At 39.7% G+C, this 22,137-nt stretch overlaps 1 protein-coding gene across 1 annotated transcript in view; it reads right to left on the reverse strand.

Moving 5' to 3' along the window:
* The window catches only part of TULP3 (TUB like protein 3), a 72,016-nt gene that overhangs the window by 28,059 nt on the left and 21,820 nt on the right, over positions 1-22,137 (reverse strand). The window contains exon 2 of the mRNA XM_058559050.1: positions 3,131-3,182. Coding sequence (XP_058415033.1) covers positions 3,131-3,182 — 52 coding nt within the window. The remainder of the gene's footprint in view (positions 1-3,130; positions 3,183-22,137) is intronic.

The raw sequence follows: 22,137 nt of genomic DNA on the forward strand, positions 1-22,137 counted from the left end.
TGTTATTCATTATGTGGTGCTGCCTTTCTTGTTAGAGGCCACTTGAATGCTCAGTTTGCATTTGCAGAAACTCCCTTACCCCCTGCTGAGTAACCTCCTTCTTATGCACATGGCAGCATTTCAGGGCTCTAACGGTATTCTCATAGTTAACACCAAAACTTATACTCAAGTCGAAAGGGATTTTTTTCAAATTAAAAAAAATTCCTATAAAATTTGATGTCTTCGTATTCACTGACTATCTCTGGAAGGATACATTAGAAGTCAGTGATAGGGGCCGGTCCGGTGGCGCAAGCAGTTAAGTGTGCGCGCTCTGCTGCAGTGGCCCGGGGTTCGCCGGTTCGGATCCTGGGCGCATACTGACGCACTGCTTGGCAGGCCATGCTGTGGCGGCGTCCCATATAAAGCGGAGGAAGATGGGCACATGTGTTAGCCCAGGGCCAGTCTTCCTCAGCAAAAAAAGAGGATTGGCAGATGTTAGCACAGGGCTGATCTCCTCACAAAAAAAAAGAAAAAAAAAAAAAAGAAGTCAGTGACAGCCTCTGGTAAAGAACTGAGCCAAGCAGAGGGGAAGAGATTTTTCATCAAATGTCTTTTTTGTATTATTTAAATTCTTACCAAATGCTTTTATTACCTACATAACAACATGATTGTAAAAATCTGTGCTATAAAAAGGCTTACAAAATCCCAACATTTATACCACATACATACGACATGCAGCATTCTCGCTGAAAAGAATAAAAATTACAAAATGTTTGAGCCATCTTTTAAAAAAAATCCAGAAAATATATCTATATACAAAATTCAAAAACTTATTACTTGGTAGATGATCATAGATTTCATTTAATGTTAGCAAGGGATGTACCAATTAGCTTTATAAATATAAATCAAACAACGATCTAAAATTCTGCGGGCATTTCTCCCTAAATAGAGTTTGCTAGGCAATGGAGTGTAGAAAATAAAGGGCTCATTCCAATTATTCTGATCTTTAGGGGAAGGGAAAATAAATATATAATCAGAATTTTCCCCATGATCCCAGGAAGATTAGTTTCTTTCCTAGTTTTATTTTATTTATTTATTCAGTATTAGAAAGAATTGTTTATTTTACATCCCTCACGGACAACTTCAGATACTGGATGCAGAACCTCAGCTGGGTCTCTGCTTACAGGCAAGACGCCCTGGGAGGAAGACACGAGGCAGCCATCTGTAACTGCTGAGAAGTTTGTTGCCATTTTCCTACTCCGTTCTGCAAAACTAGATTTGCTGAAAATGTTCCCCATCTCTTTAAAGGAAGCGGGTTGGGAGGAGGCTGCGGCGGTATATTAACCCCAGCAGCGGTTTCAAGGCAGCCTATCTAGCACAGCCGGGCTCCACCAGGTCAGGTCACTCGCTGGGTCCCCAAGCTTCGGTGTCGGCGCGCCCTGAGGCACCCCCAAGCCCGACAGTGCATTTCACTGACCCATCCCGAGCTGTACACACGTGCAGACGCAGGTGACCGGCCCGTGGGGTGGGGTGGGCCTGGCCCTCCTAGTGTGAGGGCCGGCTGTCCAGGCATGCCAGCGGCTGGAGGCACGCACGGTCTGCCCTGGGCATGGACTGAGCCCAGGTCAGCTGGGGCTCAGCGCCCCGGGCCCAGGCCCAGGGCCCTTGTCCACACCGGCCAGCCCCCTGGTGTCCCCGCCGAGTGTGGTGGAGCTGTGCAGGTCACAGGCCCGGCCGGCGGCGCCGGACTCGCAGCTGCGCTGTGGTGGTTGTCCCCGACCCCGAGGCCGAACGAGGCCGAGCGAGGCGGCTACAGCCACAGCGGGGCGCCTGCCGGAGCGCCGGGCTCCATCCTCTGCAGGACTTTGAGAGGAGCACGAGAGGAGGCCCGGACAGGGGCAGGACGATGGCGCAGCTGACGGCGGAGGCCATCCCCCGTGAATCCCAAGGCCTCCGAGGGCGGCATGGGCTTGCACACAGCGGATGCCTGAAGACCACGGGGCCACGCTCCCCTTCCAGGCACAGGTGAGGAGGCCAGACCCCACCATCCTGCGGCCTGAGGGGCAGGGGAACCCGATGACAGTACCCACGGAAGCGCCATCGCCACGAAGGACTGGGAAGGTGGCCTGCTGGGCCGGTGCACTTGAGCGCATGCTTGTGCTGCTCCCCGGCGGCGCGGCCCCAGTCCTCCGCCTTGTCTGGCGGTGTCCTGCCTTTCCCAAATTTTAATGATTCCACCTTTAAAGGAATTTATTATGCTAGAAGTCCCGTTATTAATTCCAACAGTAACATAAAGAAGCAAGACACAACTTGAGAGGTATTTTTAGTCACCTATGGAGTCTAGACACTTTGATTGCTAATGGTTCTACATAGGTAGACTAGAGCTATAGAATTTCCTGCATTAGAAAACATTCATATGAAAAAGCAAATATGAAAGCAATATATGTTGAGTATAGGTTCTAAACTGACTAATCATGATATCACAGCATATAACAACACAAAACTGTTCCTTTATTCCTTCCTTCCTTCCAATATTTAATGAAGGATTATGTGCCCAGCCCTATGCTGGGAACTTCTGATATAATGGTCGTCATAAATAGACTCAGTTCCTGTTCTCATGGAGCTTAGCCTAGTGGAGAAACAATCATATATCAATCATTGCCAAAAAAAAACACAAAAAAATGTGTAACTGAAAATTGGGACCAGAGCTCTGAAGAAAATTATTCTGTAGGCAATGGAGGTTTTTAAGCAGCAAAGCAGCATGTTCAAATCTGCATTTTAGGATAAGAAAAAATCTTGTAGTTCAATGAAACTACAGTGTAGAGAGGTATTTAAGGCAGCAGGACCAAATTACTACATAGAAATACAATGTTAACATTCTTCTAATTCTTAGGAAAGGTGCCAAGGAATTTTCAGTGATTATAAATCCAAGGCCAGTTTTATTGCTTATGTCCTAAAAGCACTTTGGTCTTGCGGTAGCCCAGGGCCGTGGTTCAGCAAACACTAACTACAGACACCACTGAGTGAGTAACAGCAGAGCCTCCTTCTTTCCAGTCTTCTTTCCATGGCCCTGCCAAGACTTCAGAGTCCAGACCATCAGTATCATGGTCAGTACAGCTGCCCACTTATTTCAAAAGAGGAGACTGCTCACCTGATTATCTAGTTTCAGCTGTCGAAGCTTCATGGTCTCATCTTCAAAGGCACTGTTTTTAAAAAAATGAAAAGAAAGCATGTAAAGAGAAAATCCTTTTTTTTTTTTTTGTGAGGAAGATCAGCCCTGAGCTAACATCCATTGCCAATCCTCCTCCTTTTTCTCCCCAAAGCCCCAGTAGATAGTTGTATGTCATAGCTGCACATCCTTCCAGTTGCTGTATGTGGGACGCGGCCTCAGCATGGCCAGGGAAGCGGTGCGTCGGTGCGCGCCCAGGATCCGAACCCGGGCCGCCAGCAGCGGAGCGCGCGCACTTAACCACTAAGCCACGAGGCCGGCCCTTACTTAATGTTTTTAATCCTCATTCACGTATTTTTAAATCCTAGCTTTATGTATTGTGGGAGATCAAAACTGGCCACCCTGAAACATATCTCTTTACCTTGATTATTTTCTCTGACAGATATTTGACCTCCTCCACTAATTGCCTAAAGGAATTTAACTCTGGGTATGGACAGACTGGCAGGGTCCCCGCTAAACCCATTCTTAACAAAATTCTGTTTACCACAAATTTACATTTGTAAAGGTATCTCCCTCTGAGTACTGGGAAGGGGGGGGTGATGATCTTATCTCTGGAAACTCTTATCAGGAGGGAAGGAGAGGACTTAAATCTACATACCCTTGATTACTATGCTTTCTGTTAATCCCCCATAGCTGTCTCCTCCCCCACCCCCAACATCCTCCTTTGTCTACCTGAATATGCTATATAAGGTGAAAACCTTCGCCATTTGTTGAGAAACTCAGTTTCCCTGGTTTCTCCCATGTATACATATTATTAAACTTGGTATTATTTTCTCCTGCTAACCTGTCTTTTAATTATTTGGCCAGACATAAGAACCTTAAGGGAAAGGGTGGAGGGGGATTCTCCCTCTTCCCCAACAGTATACAGTACTAGAATATTATTAGTATTCAGTGGATATATATTAGTATCAATTTGAAAAAGTTCTACATAAAACAACTAAGACAAAAATATTATGAACATTATATAGGAAAGCATAAGTGTAAAAAAATTTACTGTTAGGGACTAGCATTTTCAACAGCTACTGCTCTTAATCTGCTTATCCTCCAACTGATTCTGCCCTAATCACTAAACCAGAATTGCAAAACCCTCTAGGCATGGAAAAAAATCATTCTATCCGCCCCCACCCCAAAATGCTAAAACCTCCTCAATAATGCTAAATTCTGACACACAACTAAAGTTCTCAAACATTTCTCTTAAGGCCTCAACAGAGAAGAAACCAGGTGTGTCTTCAATGCCCCATCTTGACACAACTTAATTCCTTTCATCAAGCCTGGGCAAGCTGAACAGACAATTTAATAAACAGGGTATAATCAACACATTTTGACCTGAATAGAGAGGCACTAAAAAGACGCTATATAATTATAACATTTAGATACCTCCTATACATCAAAAGCTATACTTTCTCTGAGCTCTAGTTTTAATTCAGCAGAAATAATAAAGATATTTTATAAACTTATGTTAAATCTGAACTAGAATTTCCAGTCCAAACTGAAATGTGATTTACTAAATTTGCATTTTCTCCTTTAATATTCTCTTTCCTTCATTTCAAACGAAGTTGTTGAATACAAGCCTAACCAAGCCTGGTTAGTAAATCTAGACAAAACAGAAAAAAATTCCTATAGAGTAAAAGAAATGGAATTACTATTTTTCCTCCCTTTTTTCTCATAGGAAATTTCCTATTTACTTGGCACAAACAGGGAAAACGCTAGACATACATCTTGGAAAAACACAGATCTATCACTCAAGCGTGGCACATGATAATGCCCACAGAACACCATTCTCTTGAACTGCTTTCCAGCCAAAGTCTAAATTGAAGATACCCACAACGCTTTACCACTGCAGGGTACAAACAAAGAATTTTCTGAGAATGTGTCCTACCTACCCATCTTTGTTTATGGATACCAAAAAGTTTTCCAAATTTCTTTATCACTTATTCACCTAACAAATATTTGGCAAAAGTCTGCTAAAATGACATGTCTATTCATCAACTCCTATATACACACTGAAAACAACACAAGTATCTATCAATAGTCAAAATGAATAATAAAATACAAGAGAATGTTATACATCAATGAAAATGAATGAACTTCACCCCACCACAAATCCATGAATTGACTCTAAACATAATGCTAAACAAAAGAGGAAACATACAAAACATTTATTAAGCTTCCTTTTATATAAAGTTAAAAAAATGATCAATTAGATTGCAAACAGAATACACACACAGAACAAAATGATAATAAAGAAAAAGAAAATGAATATCTCAAAAGTCAGAGCAGACACATAGATCTATGGCCAATCGATTTTTGACAAGGGTGCCAAGACCATTCAATGAGGAAAGAATAGTCTCTTCAGCAAGTGGTGCCAGACAACTAGATATCCACATACAAAAGAATGAAGTTGGACCTCTATCTCACATCATACACAAAAATTAACTCAAAATGGATCAAAGACCTAAACGTAAGAGCTAAAACTATAAAACTCTTCTTTAGAAGAAAACACAAGAGTAAATCTTCATGACATTGGATTAGGCAATCAATTCTTAGATATGACACCAAAAGCTTGAGCAACAAACGACAGATAAATTAGACTTCATCAAAGTTAAAAACTTTCGTCACCAAAGGACATTATCAAGAAAATGAAAAGACAGCCCCCAGAATGTGAGAAAATATTTGCAAATCATATAGCTGATAAGGGTCTAGTATTCAGAATATAGAACGAACTCTTAAAACTCAACAACCAAAAGACAAACAACCAATTTTTTCAAATGTGCAAAAGACCTAAATACACATTTCTCCAAAGTAGATACACAAATGGCCAATAAGCACATAAAAAGACTCTGGACATCATTAGTCATCAGGGAAATGTAAATCAAAACCACAATGAGATATCACTTCATACTCACTAGGATGGCTATTAATAAAAAAGACATAATAACAAGTGTTGGCGAGGATATGGAGAAATCAGAATCCTCATACACTGCTGGTGGGAATGTTAAATGGTGCAGACAGTTTGGAAAACAGGCTGGCAGTTCTTCAAATCATTAAACATAAAGTCACCATATGACCCAGAAATTCCACTCCTAAGAATATATCCAAGAGAAATGAAAAAATATACACCCACACAAAAACTTGTATACATTTTTTTTCTTTATAGCATATTATTTCTTTAACAGAAAGAATTTTTGAAATAGTATATGTGTTACAAGAAGATTGCTGGTGCCAAACCCTTTTTGTATGGATTATTTTTTTCCTTCTAATGTGTTTCTATATTGATTCTAAGAATAATGCATACCTATTTTGTAAATTTTGTAAAAATGTGTTAAGGAAAGAAATGGTCTTTTCATAATCCTGCAATCTTGAGATGACCACTACTAACTGCAGCAAACATCTTTCCAAATATTTCTATAAATTTATATTTATATATTTGAAATAATATTTATGATTTTTGCATCATTTTAACTTAAGATTATACCATAAGCATCTTTTCATGTTATTATAAAGGTTTTTTAAATATAATATTAAATGGCTATATAATTATCTACTGTACATTCTACAAATTTTTTTTATTGTGGTAAAAAACACATATAAAATTTAACATCTTAATTATTTTTAAGTGTACAGTTAAGTATATTTACATTGTTGTGTGTATACAAATTTTTATGGAAGCATTATTCACAACAGCCAAAAGGCAGAAACAACCCAAATGTCCATCAATTGATGAATGGATAAACAACATCTGATCTATTTATACAATGGAATATTATTCGCCACAAAATAAGTATTGAAACATGGGAGAATCTTGAAACATTATGATAGGTGAAAGAAGCCTGTCACAAAAGACCACATATTATATGATTCAATGTTTATGAAAGTCCAGAATAGACAAACTTATAGAGACAGAAAGTAGATTAGTGATTGTTTAGAGTTGGGGGGAATGGGAGTTGCGGGATGATAGCTAAAGGGTATGGGGTAGATTTTGAGGTGATAAAAATGTCCTAAAATCAACTGTGGTGATAGTTGCACATATTTGTGAATATACTAATAACCATGGAGGTGTGTATACTTTAAATGAGTGAATTATATGGTATATGAATTATATCTCAATAAAACTTAAAAAAAAAAAAGAATCCATGAGTCTATACTGATTCTAAATAAGTAAATAAATAAAGGGCACAACAAAGATCTTCTTTACAGATTAATGCCAACTAGTAAGTATAGAATAAATGACAGAAGTAGAATATCACCATTTTATAACCACCATATTAATAATTGAGTCTTGCAAGAAACATCCATGGATGCTATAACCACTGGGATATTCAACACAATCTCAAGTATCTCCCCACAGATTATATTAACTACAAAGAGGAAAAGGTAACTGATGATGATGAAACCTGGCAGACAACCCCTTAACGGAGTGATGGGGTACAGCAACTATGTTATTGGGCATCCCATGATGTGAGGTACTGAGAAGAACACAATGTAATGTATGTAATATTCCAGCCAACAACGTTTAACCTAAATCTACTCAGGAGGAAATAAACCCGAAATTCTGCAAGACAGAAGAGATGTAAGAGATTTCTGGCAACCAAACATAACATATAATCCTTGAATTCCGGACCAAAACATACACACAGTAAAGACTATTAGAGGTGCTCTGAGAATATGTGACCATGAACTGCACATTGGACAAAACTATGATATTAATGTGAAGTGTCACACATGTGATAATAGTATTGTGGTCATGTAGGAGCATGCCCTTCTGAGTGGGAATGGGTAGAGATAATGAGGGAACCGGAACAGGGTAGTAAGTATGGAGGAGCCACACTTCTCTGAGTATCCATGAGTCCATAATGATATGAATGAAAAACGAATGAATAAATGTGGGAGAAGGGACAGCTCTTCCTTACAGAAAAACATCCAATTAATAAAGACAAAAGGAATGATGGAAATAGAAAATCACCATTAGGCATATACCACAGTAATAACTGTTGCAGAAGCAAGAAGCATCAATGGATTCTAAAATTAGCAGGTGAAAGTATGATGAAAAACAGGTTATTTGCATAATCTCAAAGTATCTGCCCACAAGATAATTACTGATTACAAAGGGAAAAACAGTAACTTTATAGTAGAGAAACCTGGGAGACAGCACCTTAATAAAGTGATTAAAATTAACATCACCACGTAATTAGACACAGCAACATCACATTCCTCCTGATATAATGCACTGAGAAGGGCACAGCATCATGTCTGTGGTATTCTTGCTAAAAATGCAGAATCTTATTTTAAACATGAGGAAACACCAGAAAAACCCAAAGTGAGGAACATTCTACAAAATAACTGCCCAGTACTCTTCAAAAGTATCACGGTCAGGAAAGGCAAAGAAAGACTGAGCAACTAGCAGGCTGGAGAAGACTAAAGAGACACGAGAACTAAATACACTATAAGATCCCAGATTTGGATCCTGGACTAGAAAAGGGACATTAGTGGGAAAACTGGCAAAATTCAAATAAGGCCTGTGGATTGGTTAATGGTACCAAATCATTATGAATTTTCTGGTTTTGACAAACAGTACTACAGTTAACAACAATACTAACATTAAGGACAGCTTGGTGAAGGGCATACAGGAATTCTCTTATACTTTTACAACTTTTCAATAAATCTGATTAAAAAGATTTTTTAAAGTGAGATACTAAACAAATAAAATGTTAATAAGCAATGAATCTAGGTGAAGGGCAAAGGTTATCAATGGTACTTTTCTTGCAACTTTCCAGTATACTTAAATTTTTTCAAAATAAGAGGAGGAAAAAAAAGAAAAAAGACATTTTATTAAATGTCGACTTCACAGTCAAGGACTGAGTACACTTAACAATCCACATGCCCTTTAATCTAGCAGCGAAACTACACACACAGTATTTCTAAGGAAGGTAGACGGTATGAAACTAAAGAAATTTGCCTAAGACCAAATATCTGAGAAACTTAGTGCCTACTTGAAAACATTACTCATTCTATTGCTAGTCTAGGGCTGTACCTACAGACCATGCTGCCAAATAGTTTGAAGCATTTAATAATATAGGAGTGACTGCTTGATTCTATGATGATTTACACTCTCGACATTCCTGTCAAGTTCTCTCAGCCTGCAAAAAAAGAATAAATTTTTCGAGCTGCCAGTAACACAAAATCCATTGCTGCTGTACAGTCAGGGAATGCTTCTTGCTGCCTCCTACACTGTGCCAGACAATAAAGATGCTGCAATCACCACTTAGCTGCAATTTGGCCAATGATACAGGAGGCTAAACGGGCTCCTTCTGTGGTCCTAGAGGGAGTAAACACCACCCTTGCCAGGAACGCAGCAGGATAAGACTTGCAAAAATGAAGGCTGTGAGCAGCCCATGGCTTCTCCAATAGTAACCTGAGTGAACACTTCCTTTACTGACTATAATATTGCTTCACAGTATCACCAATGATACTTTTCAGTCTCAGAAATTAGTTGTAGTTAGAAACAAAAGAGAAGGGTAGGCTTAGCCTACTTTATTAAATAAATGCAATAAATGCCAAGGTGGATTGATAAAGAGGACAACTTAGAAGGTAATTTATTCATTCTAGTTCAAAGAATTCATAATTGTAAATCGTCAGTAATTAGCTGCCTGCATGAAGTTAAAATAAATACAATTTACAAAAATTTGGTTCAACCCAACCTATCAGAAATAAATGTACTATGTGTGACAAAGAATTATTAGAAAGATGATATTGTGGGGGATCAAAATTTACCACCCCAAAATGTGTCTCTTTAGCTTGAAAACAAAAGACTTTTAAAACTCTGACCTCCTTCCTAACTGCCTAAAAGAATTTAAGGTAGAAGGCCTGTTCCAGGAAGAAGCTAATACCAAAAGACAACTATAGTATAATATAAACTGTGTGTGATAGACAGGAAGGAACCTAGCAAGGCCCATTTGATTCAAAGTCCTCCCTATATCATATTGTCTTTGCAAGGCATGGCAAACATCTGTTCACCAAACATTTGCTTTTCCATCTCCATGTGAACTGCCTTCCTCCCCTCTGAATTCCAAAACCACTACCCCAACAACCTCCTCTGTCTTTAGCTGAAGATGGTATTTAAGGTGGTGGCTTCAGCCATTTTAGCAAGTTATTCCGTTTTCCTGGGTTTCTCCCATGTATACCTGTTATTAAATTTGTTTGATTTTCTCCTGTTATTCTGCCTCATGTCAATTTAATTCTTAGACCAGCCAAAAGAACCTAGAGGGTAGATGAGTATTTCTTCCTCCCCTACAACTGACCATACCAAACACTGGTGAGGATATAATAGAGCAACTCGCACACTGCTAGTAAACCGCAGTTGTATGTAAAATGTACAACCACTCTGGAAAACAGTCAGTCAATTTCTTTAAAATGTCAAACATATACCTACCATTCGATCCAGCCACTCCACTCCTAGATATTTACCTGAGAAATGAAAGCATATGACCACAAAAACTCCTATATATGAATGTCCATAGCAGCTTTATCTGTAATAGCCAAAAACTGAAAACAACCCAAATGTCCATCAGCAGGTGAATGGACAAACAAATTTTATGTAGTATACTATCCAGCAATAGAAAGGAAAAAACTTACTGATATACATAACAAAATGGATGAATCTCAACATCACTCTGCTAAGTACAAAAAAAGAAAACATACTGTAAGATTACATTTACATAAAGTTCTAGAAAATACAAAGCAATCAATAGTGACAAAAACCAGATCAGTGGGTATCTGAAGGTGAGGAGGAGAGATGGATTACAAAAGGGCAGAAGGAAACTTTTGGAGTATGTTCATTATCTTGACTACAGTGATGGTTTCACAGGTGTATACATATATCAACACGTACAGTTTAAATGCAAAGTTTGATGTACGTCAATTATATTTCAATAAAGCTATTTTTAAAACTTACATATAAATGGAGTTGATCAAGTAAATAATTCATAATCCACTTCCAACTACAGCATGAGTGTTAATTTAATGTTAAACCTATGCAGACTATATATTTTAAAATTTTGCAAACTATAATAATGAAAAATCTCCAACATCAAAAATATATTAAATGTGCTCCCATCCACATACTTCAGACCTTTTATAAATATTCAGAAATAGAGATGATCTAAGATCAGGGCTGCCACAGAAACATGCAAAATAAATAAGCATGTAAATTGGAGAATGAAACATGTAATGCGAATTAGGTTTTAGCCACTCTGTTATTCCTCTCTGCAAAGAGGGGAATACACAGCTCTCCTGAAGTAAGGTGGGCAATTTGAGAAGCAAATGTTTGTCCCCCCCGACCTCACTCATAAAAACACACACTCTCCCCCTCTCTTTCTATCAAAGGGAAAGATATTCCTCTTCCAGAAAGTGAACTCTGACACTGGTGCGTTGATCCTGGCCCCTCTCCCCAAAATTATAATGAATATTGTTCCTGTATCTTCAGCCTCTCTATCTCTAGTAGCTTCTTTTCTCAGCTCACAACCATTCTTAAAAAGATATCTTCCAAGACCTTATCTATCTATAAAGCTATGAATCTATCTATAAAGCTATGAATCTATCTCCACTTTCCATCATCATTAAATAACTTAAGGATAATCAACACTCACTGCCACCATTTTAACTACGATTCACTTCTCAACTCATTGCAAACTGGCTTTATGCCCTTATCATTCTCCTGAAACATTCAAGATAGGCACCAAAGACTTTCTAATTGCCAAAAATAATAGCTTGTTTTCATTCTTCATTCCTGCTTGACTTCTCTGAAGTATTTGAGAAGAATAACCACTAGATCCTTTGAAAAACTCTCCTCCCTTGTTTTCTTGAAAACTCCTTGGTTCTACTCTTAACCAACTGTCGCTCATCCTTTCATTAAATTCACTAAGCAAATATTAAGCGTGTCCTACATAACAGGCACTGACTTAGGCACTAAGGATACAGGAATTAACAAGGAATTAGTGTCACCCTTCACGATACTTACACTCCTTTACTTTTCCTCCTTCTCCATTCACCATTATTGTAATCAGCATTACATGTTGGTCCAAAGGCCCTTCCTATGCCATCTAATCTCTTTCTATGACTGATAACCGCCAAATCTTTAATCTCTAGTATCCAGACTAGAAACCTCAAAATCAACGTGAGGAGAATCCACTTACAATAATGGCCATAATGGTGGAGAAGATCCTACCAAGCCAACTCTCTCACAAAAAATAACCATAAACCCTAGACAAAATATAAAAAACAATTATCTGAAGGCACTGAGAGCAACCAAAAACAAACAAACGCTAGAGGGGGACTTGACACTTGGAAGAAGAGAACAGTATTGGGCGAGTCTCCCTTTTTTTTTTGTTGTTTTACACGTTGAGCATGTCTGAGTCTGCACCAAACAAGGAGACAAAAACCTAGATAGAAACCCACAGTCTTACCTGCTTAAAGAACCAGAAGACAGAGACTGGGACAATCACCATAGCTGGAGAGGGAAGGGGGAACTCTCAGAAAGGAGCAAAATCCCAGAGGAAAAGCTCCAAATTATGTGTATAAACTCTGCCCAAATATCTGGTAAACCCCTGAACCAAGCACCCACCAGGCAGACTCCAAGCAGCCCTGAGGAGACTAAAAGAACCAAACTGAGATTTCAGCTGCTGCCTTCCAACTGAGTTAGGACAGGCGATCTGTCTATTTAAATTACAATAATAATAAAAAACACTCTTCACAAGAAAATCACAGAATCCAGAGTCTTCACAATGTATCATTCATAATGTCCAGGACACAACTGAAAATTACTCACATACAAATAAACAGGAAAAATATATCAATAGAAATTATCTGGGGCCGGCCCGGTGGTGCAAGCGGTTAAGTGAGCGCGCTCCGTTGCGGCGGCCAGGGGTTCCCTGGTTCAGATCCCGGGTGCGCACCCGTGCGCTGCTTGGCAAGCCATGCTGTGGCGACGTCCCATATAAAGTAGAGGAAGATGGGCACGGATGCTAGCCTAGGGCAAGTCTTCCTCAGCAAAAAAAAAAGAGGAGGATTGGCAGATGTTAACACAGGGCTGATATCCTCACAAAAAAAAAAAAAAAGGGCCAGCCTGGTGGCGCAAGCGGTTAAGTGCATGCGCTCCGCTGCGGCAGCCCGGGGTTCCCCGGTTCGGATCCCAGGGGTGCACCGATGCACTGCTTGGCAAGCTATGCTGTGGTGGCGTCCCATATAAAGTAGAGGAAGATGGGCATGGATGTTAGCCCAGGGCCAGTCTTCCTCAGCAAAAAAAAAAAAAAAAAAAAAAAAGAGGATTGGCAGATGTTAGCTCAGGGCTGATCTTCCTCACAAAAAAAAAAAAAGAAATTATCTGATCTGAAGAAAAGAGAGAAAAACTACTTCTTTAAAAATGAACAGGGGAGAGTGACGTCAGCATCATGGCGGAGTGAGCTTTCCCGTGAATTCTCCCCCCACAAGATACAACAAAAGTAACAGCCACAGACCAACAACGGAATCCCAGACAGTGAAAAGCTAGAGCAGAGGGATCCACACTGCCGCACATCTGAGAGCGGAACGTGCTGGGCCCCCGGAGGAAGTGGGGAGAGGTAAGGAGAACTCCTCTCCCTCCCCATCAGATCAGCGATCCGTCTGCGCGGCTCCCAGAGAGGGGGGAGGGGCGGCCCTCGGCGGGAAACTGTAGCTCTTCGGGCTCTCTCAGCCAGTGGGAAACTCCCGCACAGAGGGCTCAGAGGAGCCACAGGGCTACCATCAACATCTGAGCAACCCAGAGAGCGGATAAAGAGGGGCAAACGAGAAGCCTCCCACGTCAGGGACCCAGAGGGCAAAAGAGAGAGCTCCCCCCTCCCCGCAACCCGGAGTCTGCAGCTCGACCAGATCTAGCGGTCCGAGGCAGACCTGAATAAACTGGACTGGACCCGTGGATCGCAGTGGGGAAAAAAACAAAACAAAACTGCGGATCGCAGCAGAAAAACTGGGGCAGAGCGCAGGGGGCTTAGACTACACAGCCCTTTACCACCAGACAGTGGCGGCAGGTGGAAATTGCAACCAGAGACTTCCAGGATGAGGAAAATCAAAACCAACACAGGAACCACAATGCAAAAATACATGAAATCACCAGACCAGAAACAAAATGACAAGCACCCAGAAATCAACCCTGAAGACACAGAAATCCATAAACTAAATGACAGAGATTTCAAAATAGCTATCATAAAAACACTAAACGAAATACGAGACAACACAGACAAACAATTAAATGAGATTAGGAGTTTCTTCACAAAAGAGATTGAAATCATAAAGAAAAACCTATCAGTGCTGATGGAGATGAAGAACACAATGGAGGAGATAAAGGAGAATCTGGAATCTTTAAAGAACAGAGCTGACAATATGGAGGAAAGAATTAGTACTTTAGAGGATAGGAATACAGATATACTCCAGATGGAAGAAGAGAGAGAACTAAGACTAAAAAGAAATGAAGAAAGACTCCGAGAAATATCGGACTCTACTAGAAAATGTAACATAAGAATTATAGGTATTCCTGAGGGAGAGGAGAGGGAAAGAGGAACAGAGAGCCTATTCAAGGAAATAATAGCTGAAAATTTCCCAAATCTGGGGAAGGAGCAGGAAATACCAGTAAGCGAAGCCAACAGGACGCCTATATATATTAACAGACAAAGGCCTTCACCACGACACCTAGTGGTAAGGCTAGCCAGGGTCAACGACAAAGAAACAATATTAAGGGCAGCTAGACAAAAACAAAAAATAACGTACAAAGGAACTCCCATCAGGCTCTCAGCGGATTTCTCAACAGAAACTTTTCAGGCTAGAAGAGACTGGAATGATATATTCAAAATACTAAAAGACAAAAACTTTCAGCCAAGAATACTCTATCCAGCAAAAATATCCTTCAAATATGATGGAGAAATAGTAACTCTCCCAGATAAACAAAAGCTAAGGGAGTTCATGGCCACGAGACCGCCACTACAAGAAATACTCAAGAAGGCCCTCAGGCCTGAAAACAAGAAGAGAAAGGGAACACAAAGCTTGGAGTAAGGAGAAAAGTAGGTAGACAAAATCAGAGAAATAGTAGATCTTTACCGGAATAGGTTAGCAACCACTTAAATACTAAACTCAAAGATCAAAGGAAGAAATTCACCAAAAATAAATTTAACCTCATCACTGTAAACACACAGCCACAACACAAGATAGAATAAGGTATAACAAGAGCAACTTAGAAGGGGAAGAGGAAAGTGACTGAATTGACTTAGTATAAGGAAATAGGAGGCTATCAGATAATGGACTATCTCATACAGAAGATTTTTCGCCCAAACCTCAAGGTAACCACTAAACAAATAATCAAATTAAAACCACATATGATAAACAAAGAGAAAACTAGAAGAATCATAAGACAGAACAACCAAACTGAATTGGCAGTCCAAAACAAATGGGACAAGAAACAAAGGAAATGCAAAAGAACCAGAAAATAAGTGACAAAACAGCAACATTCAACCCTCATATTTCAATAATTACCCTAAATGTAAATGGATTGAACTCTCCAATCAAAAGATACAGAGTGGCAGGATGGATTAAAAAGCAAGACCCAACAATATGCTGCCTTCAGGAAACACATCTTAGCACTAAAGACAAGCACAGGCTCAGAGTGAAAGGATGGAAGACAATACTCCAAGCTAATGGCAAACAAAAGAAAGCAGGTGTTGCCATACTCATATCAGACAAAGTAGACTTCAAGATAAAACAGGTTAAGAAAGACAAAGAAGGGAAATATATAATGATAAAAGGGACACTCCATCAAGAAGACATATCACTTATAAATATATATGCACCCAACATAGGAGCACCAATGTACATAAAACAACTATTAACAAACCTAAAAGGAGAAATCAACAACAACACAATAATAGTAGGGGATCTTAACACCCCACTTACAGCAATGGATAGATCATCCAGACAAAAAGTTAATAAAGAAATATTAGACTTAAATGAAAAACTGGACGAGATGGACCTAGTAGACATATACAGAGCACTCCACCCAAAAACAGCTGACTACACATTCTTCTCAAGCGCGCATGGAACATTCTCTAGGATAGACCATATGTTGGGAAACAAAGCAAGCCTCAATAAATTTAAGAAGATTGAAATCATAACAAGCATCTTTTCAGACCATAAGGCTATGAAACTGGAAATGAACCAGGAAAAAAAAACTGGGAAAGTGACAAAAATGTGGAGATTAAACAACATGCTACTGAACAACCAATGGATCATTGATGAAATTAAAGGAGAAATCAAAAACTATCTGGAAACAAACGAAAATGATAACATGCCATATCAAACCATATGGGACGCAGCAAAAGCGGTCCTGAGAGGGAAACTCATAGCGATACAAGCCCACCTTAACAAACAAGAAAAAGCCCTAATAGGCAACCTTAAATTACACCTAACAGAACTAGAAAAAGAAGAACAAACAAAGCCCAAAGCCAGCAGAAGGAGAGAAATAATAAAAATCAGAGCAGAAATAAATGATATTGAGACCAAAAAAACAGTAGAAAGGATTAATGAAAAAAAGAGTTGGTTCTTCGAGAAAATCAACAAAATAGACAAACCCTTAGCCAGGCTAACTAAGAAAAAAAGAGAAAAGGCTCAAGTAAATAAAATTAGAAACGAAAGAGGAGAAATTACAACGGATACCATGGAAATACAGAGGATTATAAGAGAATACTATGAGAAATTATATGCCAACAAATTGGACAATCTAGAAGAAATGGATAAATTCTTAGACTTATACAACCTCCCAAAATTGAACCAAGAAGAAATGGAGAATCTGAATAGACCAATCACAAGTAAAGAGATTGAAATAGTAATCAAAAACCTCCCAAAAAATAAAAGTCCAGGACCAGATGGCTTCTCCAGTGAATTTTACCAAACATTCAAAGAAGATTTAATACCCATCCTCCTCAAACTATTCCAAAAAATAGAGGAAGATGGAACACTTCCTGAATCATTCTATGAGGCCAACATCACCCTGATACCAAAACCAGACAAAGACAATACAAAGAAAGAAAATTACAGGCCAATATCGCTGATGAACATTGATGCAAAAATCCTCAACAAAATATTGGCAAACCGAATACAACAATATATTAAAAAGATCATACACCATGATCAAGTGGGATTTATACCAGAGACGCAGGGATGGTTCAACATCCGCAAATCAATCAACGTGATACATCACATCAACAAAACAAAGAATAAAAACCACATGATCGTCTCAATAGACGCAGAGAAGGCATTTGACAAGATACAACATCCATTTATGATAAAAACTCTCAATAAAATGGGAATAGAAGGAAAGTACCTCAACATAATAAAGGCCATATATGACAAACCCACAGCTAACATCATACTCAACGGGGAAAGACTGAAAGCCATTCCTCTGAGAACAGGAACGAGGCAGGGCTGCCCACTCTCACCACTCCTGTTCAACATAGTACTGGAGGTTTTGGCCAGAGCAATTAGGCAAGAAAAAGGAATAAAAGGAATCCAAATAGGTAACGAAGAAGTGAAACTCTCACTATTTGCAGATGACATGATTGTATATATAGAAAACCCTAAAGAATCTGTTGGAAAACTGTTAGAAACAATCAACAACTACAGCAAAGTTGCAGGGTACAAAATCGATCTACAAAAATCAGTTGCATTTCTATATGCTAATAATGAACTAACAGAAAGAGAGCTCAAAAAGATAATACCATTTACAATTGCATCAAAAAGAATAAAATACCTAGGAATAAATCTTACCAAGGAGGTGAAGGACCTATACAATGAGAACTACAAGACATTATTGAGGGAAATCTACGATGACATAAAGAAATGGAAAGATATCCCATGCACGTGGATTGGAAGAATAAACATAGTTAAAATGTCTATATTACCTAAAGCAATCTACAGATTCAATGCAATCCCAATCAGAATCCCAATGACATTCTTCACAGAAATAGAAAAAAGAATACTAAAATTTATATGGGGCAACAAAAGACCCCGAATAGCTAAAGAAATCCTAAAGAAAAAGAACAAAGCAGGAGGCATCACAATTCCTGACTTCAAAACATACTACAAAGCAATAGTAATCAAAACAGCATGGTACTGGTACAAAAACAGACACACAGATCAATGGAACAGAATTGAAAGCCCAGAAATAAAACCACACATATACGGACAGCTAATTTTCGACAAAGGTGCTAAGGACATGCAATGGAGAAAGGAAAGTCTCTTCAATAAATGGTGTTGGGAAAACTGGACAGCCACATGCAAAAGAATGAAAGTGGACCATGTGCTATCGCCATTCACAAAAATTAACTCAAAATGGATCAAAGACCTGAAGGTGAGACCTGAAACTATAAAACTCATAGAAGAAAATATAGGCAACACACTATTTGACATTGGGTTTAAAGGAATCTTTTCGGATGACATGCCTACCCAGACTAGGGAAACTAAAGAAAAAATAAACAAGTGGGACTTTATCAGACTAAAGAGCTTTTATAAGACAAATGAAACCAGAATCAAGATGAACAAACAACCAACCAGCTGGGAGAGAATATTTGCAAAACATACATCTGACAAGGGGTTGATCTCCATAATATATAAAGAACTCACACAATTGAACAACAAAAAAACAAACAACCCGATCAAAAAATGGGCAGAGGAAATGAACAGACACTTCTCCAAGGAAGATATACAGATGGCCAATAGGCACATGAAAAGATGCTCAACATCACTAATCATCAGGGAAATGCAAATCAAAACAACACTAAGATACCACCTCACGCCCGTTAGAATGGCTATAATCACCAAGACAAAAAACAACAAATGTTGGAGAGGATGTGGAGAAACAGGAACCCTCATACACAGCTGGTGGGAATGCAAATTGGTGCAGCCTCTATGGAAAACGGTATGGAGATTCCTCAAAGAATTAAAAATAGAGATGCCCTATGATCCAGCCATCCCACTACTGGGAATCTATCCAACGCACCTGAAATCAACAATCCAAAGAGGCTTATGCACCCCTATGTTCATTGCAGCATTATTCACCATAGCCAAGAAGTGGAAGCAACCTAAGTGTCCCTCGACTGACGATTGGATTAAGAAAATGTGGTATATATATACAATGGAATACTACTCAGCCATAAAAAAAGACAAAATCGTCCCATTTGCAACAACATGGATGGGTCTGGAGCATATTATGTTAAGTGAAATAAGCCGGAAAGAGAAAGACAAACACTGTATGATCTCACTCATATGTGGAATATAAACCAACACATGGACAGAGAAAACTGGACTGTGGTTACCCGGGAAGTGGGGGTGGGGGGTGGGCACAAGGGGTGAAGGGAGTCATATATGGGGTGATGGACAAACAAAAATGTACAATCCAAAATTTCACAATGTTAGAAACCATTAAAATATCAATTAAAAAAAAAAAAAAAATGAACAGGGCCGGCCCCGTGGCTTAGTGGTTAAGTGCACGCGCTCTGCTGCTGGCGGCCAGGGTTCGGATCCTGGGCATGCACTGACACACCGCTTCTCCGGCCATGCTGAGGCCGCATCCCACATACAGCAACTAGAAGGATGTGCAACTATGACATACAACTATCTACTGGGGCTTTGGGGGAAAAATTAATTAATTAATTAATTTAAAAAAAAAATGAACAGACAGGAGTGACGTCAGCATCATGGCAGAGTGACCTCTCCCCTTAGACTCTCCCCACTAAGAAACAATGAAAAGGACACTCATAAACCAACAGAGGACATTCAAACAACGCAACAGACATCTGAGACATCCATACAGCCATATGTCTGAAGCTGGAGGTGCTAGACCCCCATGGAAGGCAGTGGAAGGAGGTAAGGGGATCTCCTCTCCCTCCCCAAACAGCAGTGACCTAGGGTGTGGAAACCTGCATGGCTCTGAGAGGAGGGGGAGGGGGCAGCCCTCTGCAGGAATACCTTCACTCTCAAAGTTGCCTCCCAGCCCGTGGGAAAGCTCCACACCTAGGAGGCTAAGCAATCATGGGGGACATCTTCACCAAGTCGAGCAGCCCAGGAGGGCAAACAGCATGTACAGAGCAGGAGAGCCTCGGGAACGCGTAGCGAAAGAAAGGACCCCTCCCCCTGCCTGGCGCACCAGCTCAGCTGGTCAGCCAGAGCAAGGGACCCCTGCCAAAGTGCCTGTGCATACGTGTGTAAAGCAGCAGCGAGTGGGCAAACACACACGGGCCCTGTCAGCATAGCTTCCAAAGGACAGGCACAGCTGCCAGGGATCACAGAGCACTCAGAATACAGAGCTCCTGCCCTCCTCTCCAGTTGCAGCAGGTGCAATCTGCAACCAGATACTACCACGATGCGAAGGCACAAATCCACTGCATCATATAGTATGATGAAGTATATTAACACTCCAGACCAGAAGGAAAATAACAAACACCCAGAAATCAATCCTGAAGGCACCGAAATCTACAATCTAAATGACAGAGAATTCAAAATAGCTATCACAAAAAAAGCAAGTCACAAGAAAATTCAGAAAGACAGTTCAATGAAATCACGAATAAAATTAATGAACAGAAGAAATTCTTCACAAAAGAGATACTAGAAGAAAAATCAGAAATGTTGGAGATGAAAAACACAATAAATGAGATAAAGAGGAGTCCTTAAATAACAGAGTTGATATTATGGAGGACAGAATTAACAATTTAGAGGACAGAAATACAGAAATGCTTCAGATAGAGGAGGAGAGAACTCAGACTAAAAAGAAATGAAGAAATTATCCAAGAAATATCCGACTCAATTAGGAAACGCAACATAAGTATTATAAATATTCCAGAAGGAGAAGAGAGGGAGAAAGGAGCAGAGAGCTTGTTCAAAGAAATAACAGCTGAGAACTTCCCAAACCTGGGGAAGGAGCTGGAATTATAAGTAAAAGAACTTAATAGAACTCCTAATTACATCAATGTAAAAAGACCTTCTCTAAGGCATATATTAGTAAAACTGGCAAAAATCAACGACAAAGAAAAAATATTAAGGGCAGCAAGCCAGAAGAAAATAACCTACAAAGGAACGCCTATGAGGCTTTCAGCAGATTTCTCAGCAGAAACAATACAGTCTAGGAGAGAGTGGAATGATATATTCAAAATTCTGAAAGATAAAAACTTTCAGCCAAGAATACTCTACCCAGCAAAAACATCCTTCAGATATGATGGAGAAATAAAAACTTTCTCAGATAAATAAAATCTGAGGGAGTTCATCACCACAAGACCACCCCTAAAAGAAATTATCAAGAAGGCCACCATACCTGGGGAAAAAAAAAAAAAAAGGAAAGGGTTTACAAAGTCTTGAGCAAGGAGTTAAATAGGCAGACAAAATCAGAAAATTGCAGCTCTCTATCAGAACAGATTAGCAAATACTTATTATAACGTTAAAGAAAAAGGGAAGGAAAACATTAAAAATAACTACAATCACTTCATTTTAACCAAAAACTCACAACACAAACTGGAATAAGGTGTGATAACAATAACTTAGATGGGGAAGAGGAAAGGGATGGAAGCTGCTTAGACTAAGGAAATAAGAGGACATCAAAAAATGGACTACCTCGGGCCGGCCCAGTGGCTTAGTGGTTAAGTGCGCACGCTCTGCTACTGGCGGCCTGGGTTCAGATCCCGGGCGCGCACTGACGCACCACTTCTCCGGCCATGCTGAGGCCACGTCCCACATACAGCAACTAGAAGGATGTGCAGCTATGACATACAACTATCTACCGGGCCTTTGGGGAAAAAAAAAGGAGGAGGATTGGCAATAGATGTTAGCTCAGAGCCGGTCTTCCTCAGCAAAAAGAGGAGGATTGG

This window comes from Diceros bicornis, chromosome 17 (assembly GCF_020826845.1).
Source record: "Diceros bicornis minor isolate mBicDic1 chromosome 17, mDicBic1.mat.cur, whole genome shotgun sequence".
In the NCBI taxonomy this organism is placed as follows: Eukaryota; Metazoa; Chordata; class Mammalia; order Perissodactyla; family Rhinocerotidae; genus Diceros; species Diceros bicornis.